Source organism: Colobus angolensis, unplaced genomic scaffold (genome assembly GCF_000951035.1).
Source record: "Colobus angolensis palliatus isolate OR3802 unplaced genomic scaffold, Cang.pa_1.0 Scaffold5, whole genome shotgun sequence".
Classification (NCBI taxonomy): Eukaryota; Metazoa; Chordata; class Mammalia; order Primates; family Cercopithecidae; genus Colobus; species Colobus angolensis.
Window position 1 is genome coordinate 34,672,592 of NW_012118487.1, and position 10,174 is coordinate 34,682,765.

Below are 10,174 nucleotides of genomic sequence, written 5' to 3' on the forward strand. Positions count from 1 at the left end.
AAATCAAGACCATCCTGGCCAAGATGATGAAACCCCATCTCTACTAAAAATATAAAAAATTCGCGGGGTGTGGTGGCATGCACCTGTAGTTCCAGCTACTCGGGAGACTGAGGCAAGGGAACTGTTTGAACCTGGGAGGTGGAGGTTGAAGTGAGCCGAGATTCCGCCACTGCACTCCAGCCTGGAAAAAGAGCAAGACTCTGTCTTAAAAAAAAAAAACAGTTGGTGGTTCCTTAAAAAGTTAAACATAGAATTACCATATGGTCCAGCAATTCCGCTTTTAGGTATACACCCAGGACAATTGAAAGCATATGTCTGCACAAAAACATGTACATGAATGTTCACAACAGCATTATTCATAATAGCCAAAAAGTGGAAACAACTCAAATGTCTATCAACTGATGAATGGATTAATAACTTATGGTATATCTATATAATGGAATATTATTTAGCCATTAAAAAGAGTACTAAAATACTATAACATGGATGAACTTGAAAACATGCTAATTGATAGAAGCCAGACTCTAAAACTCACATATTGTATGATTCCATTTATATCAAATGTCCATAAGAGGCAAACCCAGAGACAGAACACAGGCTGATGGTTGCTAGGGATTAGTGGGAGGAGGGAGTAGCAGGTGACTGCTTAATGGGCATGGAGTTTCTTTTTGGGGTGATGAATATGTTCTGTAATTTAGACAGTGCTGATATTTGCACAACTTTGTGACTATACTAAAAACCACATTAGTTGTACTTTTTTAAGTGGTTGAGATCTGGTGCAGTGGCTCACTCCTATAATCCCAGCACTTTGGGAGGTCCAAGCAGGAGAATCCTTTGAGCCTAGGAGTTCGAGACCAGCCTGGGCAACATAGCAAAACCCTATCTCCTAAAAAAAAAAAAAAGTTAGCTAGGTTCGTGGCATGCACCTATAGTCCCAGTTACTTGGGAGGCTGAAGTGGGAGGATCACTTGACTGGGCAATCGAGGCTGCCATGAGCCATGATCATGCCACTGTACTCCAGTCTGGGTGACAGAATAAGACTTTGTCTCTAAGAAAAAATTAAAAAAAATAAAAATCATTAAAAACAAAACAAAACAAAAACAAAAGAAACAGGCCAGGCTCGGTGCCTCACATCTGTAGTCCCAGCACTCTGGGAAGCTGAGGCAGGCAGATTGCTTGAGCCCAGGAATTTGAGACCAGTCTGGGTGACAGAGTGAGATTATGTCGCAAAACAAACAAACAAATAAAATGGATGAAATATTAAATTTTATGTGATGTGAATTTTATTTTTTATCTTGTATTTATGTATTTATTCACTTTTGTAGAGACAGGGTCTCACTTTGTTACCCAGGCATGTCTCAAACTCCTGGCCTCAAGTGATCCTCCTGCCTTGGCCTCCCAAAGTGAGCCACCAAGTCCAGCCTGAATTTTACTTCAGAAACGAACAAACAAAAATTGATCACAGCTTTGAAGAGACAGCAGCAGACCTGGGTTATTATTTCTAGTTCAATATCTTAAGTGTGTCTTGGGAAGCCAAGGCCCTGAAATGATTTTGAAGTATCAACAGCTAGTCATTCTCAAAGGCTTGTGCTTGGGTTCTGACAGCTTTGGTTCAAGCTGAGAGCTAATTGTGTGGGGCCTGTAATTCTGCTGAGCTCATCCATTTCATCCACCTCCAGTGAGATGATACTGGTGTGGCCCGGGGTGGGTGGGCAGGCCAAAAGCCAGGATGAGCTTGTTGTTGATGGATAGTCACCGCTTCTGTTCACAAAAGAGATTGGCGGGATCCTATGCATTCCTAACATGCAAAAAGGAGGGTCAGGGCCTTGCAGCCAACCCTGAGGCTTCTTAAGGGCACTGACAGTTGATCCTGATATGGAAGCGGAAACTTGTTAGTGGAAGTGGAAACTTGTTAGCGGCAGGGCAGTCTTAACGAGGACCTCTCCTTTGCACCTTTGACACCCTTGATAGTCAGGTGCCTAAGCAACCAATAACAGGGTTTAATGATCATTTGTGTTCCAGGGACCATGAGGCATAAGCTCAAGTGTCTGCTTTAAGTGCAAAGAACCTGTTAGATCACTGGCCATTATTCTTCTTTTTCTTTTGTATTTGAACAATGCCACCATGGCAGTTTAATTAGAAGACAGATAGTGTCACAGCACTTAAAGTTGATAGGCTTTCATTCACCCGTGCCAATCAGCATCAGACAGTGGGGATGGTAGCACCCTGCTTTATTGTTAATGACTTGATTTTATTAACCTTCAGATGCTTGGATTGTTTTTAAAGATCTACTCATAGCAACTAACTGCAGCAATTTATCTGGAACATTGTATGCATTTGGCTTGAATAATGAAGACTTCTGTTTCAAAACATCAGCAATGAACTTCTACAATCTATAATCAAACAATAGAATTATTTAAGGCACATGCTGCTAATTTTCCAAGCATTCTTGCCTCCTAATGTTGCACATTTAGATTATTTCCAATTTGTGATCTTTATCCTCCACTCTAGCTATTTCCTTAGAAATATTTCCACTGATGGAATTACTGGATTAAAAAATGAGAGGTTGTGTAAAATGCTCATTACATTTTGTCAAATTGACATAAACTTTCTGAAGAGCAATTTACCCTTCCACCCACAGCATATGAAAATGTCTCACCATACATACCCTCAAGAGCGCTGGTTACTACCTTTTTAAAAATTTGTAGTTAATTTGAGAAGAATTGATTATTTGTGAAGCTTGACATTTTTCCATATATGATTTTTAGGCATTTATATATCCTCTGTGGATTTTCTGAGTTCTTTGCTCATTTTCTTTTATGATGCTCAAATTTTTCTTAATTTGTAAGTGTTTTTACATATTAAGAATTTGCAGGCCAGGCGGGTGGCTCATGCCTGTAATCCCAGCACTTTGGGAGGCCGAGGTGGGCAGATCACAAGGTCAGGAGATCAAGACCATCCTGGCTAACATGGTGAAATCCCATCTCTACTAAAAATACAAAAAATTAGCCGAGCATTGTGGTGGGCATCTGTAGTCCCAGCTACTCGGGAGGCTGAGGCAGGAGAATGGCTTGAACCCAGGAGGCGGAGGTTGCAGTGAGCCGAGATCATGCCACTGCACTCCAGTCTAGGCAACAGAGAGAGACTCTGTCTCAAAAAAAAAAAAAAAAGAAAAAAAAAGAATTTGCTGGGGGGCTGGACATAGTGGCTCATGCCTGTAATCCTAGCACTTTTGGGAGGTCCCTTGAGGTGGAAGGATCCCTTGAGGCCAGGAGTTTGCAACCAGCCTGGGCAACATAAGACCTTGTCTCAACAAAAACTTAAAGAATTAGACAGGCATGGTAGCATGCGCCTGTAGTCCCAGCTACTCTGGAGGCTGAGGCAGTGGTATCACTTGAGCCCTGGAGTTGGAGGTCACAGTGAACCACGATAGATAGTGCCACTGCACTCTAGCCTTGGTGACAAAGTGAGACTCAGCCAAAAAAAAAAAGGAATTTGCCAGGGTATTTTATTTAATAATTTTACAGCTAATGTCATAAATTAAGCTACTAATGATTTTCTTTTTGTTCTATCTTCATTAAGTTTTGGTATCAGGGTTATAAGCATATCACATATTATCACAAATGTAATGGGAGAGCTTTCTAGCTTTTCCTAAAATACAGAAATATATATACTATGTATTTAATAAACATACTATATTATGTATAGATATTTCTGTTCTTTTCTTTCTTTGTGTATGTTCCATATGTTATCACTCTTTTCCTAACTTGAGTTGAATTCCTTTTTTGGGGGGGTGGGGGTAGGGGCAGGGTCTTGCTTTGTCACCTAACCAGGAGTACTTTGGCACGATCACAGCTCATTGCTGCCTCGACCTTCTGGGCTCAAGCAACCCTCCTGCCCACCCCCCAACCTTTTTTTTTTTTTTTTGAGACAGAGTCTCACTCTGTTGCCCATGCTGGAGTGCAGTGGCATGATCTTGGCTCACTGCAATCTCTGCCTCCCAGGTTGAAACAATTCTCCTGCCTCAGCCTCCCGAGTAGCTGGGATTATAGGCATGTGCCACCACGCCCAGCTAATTTTTGTATTTTTAGTAGAGACGGGGTTTTAACATGTTGGCCAGGCTGGTCTTGAACTCCCGACCTCAGGTGATCCACCCATCTCGGCCTCCCAAAGTGCTGAGATTACAGGTATGAACCACCGTGCTCGGCCTCATGTTCTGATTTTTCTGGTAGAGATGAGGACTCACTATGTTGCCCAGGCTGGAATTCTTTTTAAAAGGAAAATACTTAAACCTATAAAATTTCCTGGGTAGGGATTTGACCCTGCACATTTGATAGAAAAAGTTTCCACTTCCAATATTTTGTAAATAGTCCAATTTTCTATTATTTTCTCTGATTAAATAATTACTAACTTTTAAAGGAGATTTGTTTTTTCCCCACAAACATGTGTTACTAACGTAATTTTAGTGCATTGTAGGGCAGGAACTTGATTTACACAATGGGAAAATATAGTGATATTTTCTTTGTGACCCAGTACAAGATTAATTTTAGTTGCTGAAGTTCTCACGATCTTAATAGCTTACTTAACAGACTTTAGCACATGCCTTTTTATTTGTAGGGGGCAGATTCTTGAGTCAAAGAGTACTCTTTTCTCTGAAATTCACACTCTCTTCTCCGGGCCCATTGATGCTATTCTAGTTCCACCTCTTATCTCCCATTTGGACAATTCAGTAAACTCATAATTGGTTTCCCAGCCTTTAGTGTCTGCCACCCCATTCCTCCAAAATGTCAATAAAATACCTATCTCCTGTTCGGAAGGCTTTGATGCTTTTGCAATTTAAGAAATTGACATCAAATATGTTCTTAATGACATTCACAGCTCATCCCAATCTCTCCCCATCTTTCTTTTCAGGCCCACCTGTGCCTCATCCTCACTTCCCCTGTCTCCATGTTCTAGTTGCTTCCTTGAGCTACAAGCTGTTGCCTGAATTTCATGACATTCTCACTTTACTTATGGAGGTAACATTTATTTATTTTTTCTTAATTTTTTTTTTGAGACAGAGTCTTGCTCTGTCGCCCAGGTCGGCAATCATGGCTCACTGCAGCCTCAACGTCTGGGCCCACAGGATCCTCCTACCTCAGCCTCTAAGTAGCTGGGACTACAGGTGCACCCCCTTCATGCCCAGCTGATTTTTGTATTTTTGGTAGAGGTGGGGTTTTGCCATGTTGCCCAGTCTGGTCTCAAACTCCTGGGCTCAAGCAATTGGCTTGCCTCAGCCTCCCAAAGTGCTGGAATTACAGGCACGAGCCACCATGTCTGGCCCCTAGAAACGTCAGGGGCCTACTGTAGACACTGGTGTAAATTTGGGATGCGAAGGGGCTCTCATGTAGAATGAGAAATAATGACAGTCAGAAACATTAGCTCGGCCGGGCACAGTGGCACACACCTGTAATTTCAGCACTTTGGGAGGCCAAGGCAGGTGAATCACTTGAGCCCAGGAGTTTGAGACCAGCCTGTGCAACATAGTGAAACCCTGTCTCTACAGAAAATACAAAAATTAGCTGGGTGTGGTGGCATGCACCTGTAGTCCCAGATACTGGGGCAGACGACGGGACTGAGGTGGGAGCATCACTCAAGCCAGGAAGATGAGGCTTCAGTGAGCCATGAACGTGTTGCTGCAGCCTGGATGACAGATGGAGACCCCGCCTCAGAAACAAAAACAAAAACTGAAAAACCCATAAAAAACAAAACAACCTAATGTTTCTAAGACTTTACTCCTCTATCAAGTCACGTCTCCCAAAAGTCTCATTTTAAGGTGCACTCTTACACCTGATAGAAATACCTTCCCAGAACTAGTACTTACAGTGCAAGCTCCAGGCAAAGACAGCCTCAGCATTCACTAAGTGCCAGTGTGAGAAGTGGTCATGAGGAAAATACTCAAACTGCTTTCAAAGGCAGCATTTGAAAGTTCTTTTTACAAAATTTACACGATCAATTTCCCTTGGCGTACAATGCATGGAAAACTGATAGTTATTAATAGCCTGGTGTGCTTTCAATTAAATCGTTACAGATGTGTAAGTCATGGTGTCCTTCTCTTGTTTTGGCTACCAGAAAGCTGAGGATGCTGTTTCCTCCAGGGCTAGCTTTTACGATGTGGCCAGCAAGCTTTGTGACTTAAACTGTTCCAGCCTCAGTTTCTTCATCTATAAAGTGAAAGTAACGAACAACTACATTGCAGAGGGGGGTTTAAGGAGCCAAATACGGTGTCTGGCAAATTTGTTCAACAAATATGTATTGACTTCTATGTATAAGACACTGCGCTCAGTGCTAGGGGTCTAATGACAGGTCCTTGCCCTCCCAGAGCTCACATTCTAGAGGGAAAGCCAGGACTAATAAGTACACAAACACACAGTTGATGGCAGGCGGACTACAGTGAGCACCAGGGAGGAAAGAAAGAAGGGACATGATGGAGGGCAACCGGCTGTAAGAGGCGACGTGTGTTAGATGGTACAGGTGGAGAAGACTGCTGTGTGCAGGAGAAATTTGCAGTGAGACTTCAAGGAAGAGAATGAGCTCGCCACATAAAGAGGGAACAAAGAGCAACCCAGGCAGAAGGAACAGAACAGCCAGGCCCTGAGGAGGGAAACCATTTGGCAGGTTCTAGGAGGCTGATGAGGCTCCAGCACTGCGTGCAGAGAGAATGCTGGGAGATGAGGTAAATAAACAGTAGTGTGGCTAATAAGAATTTCTTTGCTCTAATGACTGCTTGCTTGTCTTAGTGGTTTTATTATACCTGGGCCTTCTATTTTAAGCAGTTTCAAATACTTTTGAAGTGACCAATATACAAATGAGATAAATATAAAGTCATTAATTAAAAAATTTTAAAGTTGATATTTATCAAGATGTTACTATATGATTTACATGACTTGAAAATTTAATTCTTCCAATATTCTATATGGTAAATACTATTATTACTTTTTTTTAACTGATAAGGAAATGAGACACAGAGAGTTTAATAAACTTGCCAAAGCTGGCACAGGGAATAAGTTTAAGAGCAGGATTTGAATCAGGCAGCCTGACTCCAAAGCCAATGTCCTTAGACACTGCACAGTGCTGCCTCTTCAGGTGATATAGCTAGTGTGAATCAGTTACTTGATGGTACACACAGGTCCTCCTGAGCTTCTAACAGTTATTGTACTCACTAGTAGCAGGAAATACGTTTGGAATTCATAATCTATAATCTACAACCAGGGATTCACATAGCTTCAAATTCTATCTATTAATAAGGAATAATGTCTAATGTAGCATGAGAAAATATCCCTCCCAAGAAAAATAAAGAACTCTAATTAACATTTTAATAATCATTCGCAACTTGCAGAACTTATCCGTTGTTAAATCTGCATCCATAATTTATTACACAGATGTTTATGTAGGTCAAAGTATGCCCAGCTCGCAAATAGCCACTGGTTTGCTCTCCTGGGGATACCAACAATATGTGTGAAGGAGACACAGTGGAGATTGATTTTGTTATTTCAATAGTTCTGGTCAAAGAAAGGGAGCAGGTAAAGTAGTCTGAGGGCTGGTAAAATCTTTTTTAATTACTCGTTTTTCCAGATGGAGTTCTGTTTCAATGTGTAATCTCTGATGTGCCCAAAGCCTCCCCAAGGCCACAGTATTCATGCTCCCGGGTAGTATCTGCCATCCGACCACTTACATTCCCATCGTGGTTTGGGCAAGAGAGAGGCTTTCCCGCAGCCACAGCAGTGACTGTCTCCAGGATGGAAGACTCCTCAACGTTGCTGCCTGGAGTTCGCTGCAGCACGTCCATCAGGTTCGTGATGAAGAAATTGTTTTGGAGCGCAGCCACCCCTTTCTCGGGCAGGATGGAGGTCTGGCGGCACACTGGGCAGGAGAGGGTTAAACTGTGGGCGGGAATGTAGTTCTGCAGGCACCTGTTGCAGAAGCAGAGGTGGAGGGACACTTAGCACAGTGCAAAACCACCACTTCTCACAGATACCATACATGTTCTCAGTGACCACACAAGGTATTTGGCAGAAACTCCCATCCCAGTCTCCTTTACTAGAAAAATAATATTTCAGAAACCAACAGGTAAGCTGTACTCACACTAATCAGGCAAATGATTATGCTCAAGGAAAAAAAAATGTCATTGGCCTTTGTAGTGTTTTCCAGAGCCTTGGCATATAAAGTGTGGTCCAGGGACGAGCAGCCTCAGCCTCCCTGGGGGGTGCATTTGGTAGAAATGCAGAATCTTAGACCCTATTGGACACTGGCTGAGTCAGCTCCCCATGTGATTTGCATACATGTTAAAGTTTGAGAAGCACTGGCTCACAATATCTAGCAGTGGGCTCACAAATGTGTGGACTTTGAAAATGGAAGAAACACATCAAATATTTTTGTTAGCAATGAAATTCTTCTTACATACAAAATCATAATGAGATATGAAAAACACATCAAAGTGGCAAGGTTTGCTTGAAGCAAGGATGGGACACCCAGAGTCAGAGCCACACCATCTCTTCTCCTTGTCTCTACTCAACAGGTATCAACTTAACTCATTTAGTTAAAGAAGTGTGTCACTAATAATGACTCACACATATGCTGCTCATTGAATTCAAAGTACTTCCAAAGAGCCTATGAGGTCGTTACTGTTATGATTCCTTGAGACACGTGATGAAACAGACAGAGACAGGCCGGCGTACTTGTCCAAGATACTTAGCTGGCCGGGGGCAGAGTACGAACAAACACAGGCAGTTTGGCACCATAATCTTAAGCTCTCAATAATCAGACTGTACAATTTTTCCAGTACCTAGCCAAACAATTCAAAACACACCAACCTAGCCCCATTCCCCTTATTTTGCAGATGAATAGACCTGACATCAAAGACATTCATTGATCTTCTCTATGTCACAGAGGTAGCTAGCCCTGAACCAATACCAGATATGAAATAGCTTTTGCTAAGGTCATTAATGACGCCTGAATCCAGCAGATGTTTTTCAATTTTATCTTACTAGACTTCTGGGAAGTATCATTAAGCTTGACTATTGCTCTGCTCACCTTCCTTTTTATTGAAAAATTTCTCTTCCCTTGACTTTATGACACCACACTCACAAGGTTCTCCTGTCTGCTCTATCTTTTCTGAGTCAGTACAGTTTTGAGTTAATCAAGTTTCCATTCATCATGAGACCTCTTCTCTTTCTGGAATATTATATTCACATCGCATGTGTGGCTACAAGCATAAGGCTCCCACAATTATATTTCTTCCCACAGACAGCTCCTTTGAGCCCCATTAGCTGACTTCTTGACATCTTTTCTTAGATGTCTTGCAGGTCCTAAAACTCAGCACGAACAGAACCAAACCCAAGATCTGCTCCCAGACTGTATCCTCTCCCATTCTTGATGAATAGCACCTCCATCCATTTATTTAAACAAACCAGAAACTAGGAGTCATTCTTAAAACAGTAACTCCCTTACTGTTCTTCATTTCCCATATCCAACCCACCACCAAAGCATGCCAATGCCTACATATCTTTCTAACCTCTCCAGTTCTCTTCATCCCCTGCTATATTACCATCCTTGTACCCTCTAACGCTTCTCCACATTGCAACCAGAGTGACCTTCTCAAAACTCAAAGTTAGTCATTTAAATCTCCCTCCCACACCATCTGAGATGAAAGCCCTGCCATGGTTTCCACTTCCACTGCTCTTACAACAAAGACAAAAATACATACATGGTAACATAGATTACACATCTCATATGGCCTACAACCTGCATATTTTCTGTGTCTTCCTCTCATTTGCTGCATACCAGCCACAGTGGGCTTATTTAAGTTCTTCCCCAGTGTTGAATAACCCTCTCACTGTAGCACCTCTCACTCACTATAGCAACCTCCCACTATAGCACCTTTGCACATACCTCAAATGCTATTCACTCCCCTTTGCTTAATTTTTACTCATCACTGGGGTTTCTGCATGATCATCACTTCTGCAAGGAAGCCTTCCCTGATTAGGGCAAATTCCTCTATTACTCTTTTTTTTGACTTGTTTGCCTAAGGGTTCTTCAGAACTTACTTTACAAATGATGCTTTAGGAAAAGCTTTACATTTTCTGGAAGGTTGTCTCTTGTGCCTAAAATGTCCTGCTATTAGCCAATTCCTCTT

The 10,174-nt window shown here is 42.0% G+C and overlaps 1 protein-coding gene across 2 annotated transcripts in view; it reads right to left on the reverse strand.

Annotated features, from left to right (window-relative positions):
- The window catches only part of TRIM2 (tripartite motif containing 2), a 189,122-nt gene that overhangs the window by 55,837 nt on the left and 123,111 nt on the right, over positions 1-10,174 (reverse strand). For both annotated transcript variants that reach the window (XM_011959780.1, XM_011959779.1), the window contains exon 3: positions 7,715-7,952. In XM_011959780.1, coding sequence (XP_011815170.1) covers positions 7,715-7,952 — 238 coding nt within the window. The remainder of the gene's footprint in view (positions 1-7,714; positions 7,953-10,174) is intronic.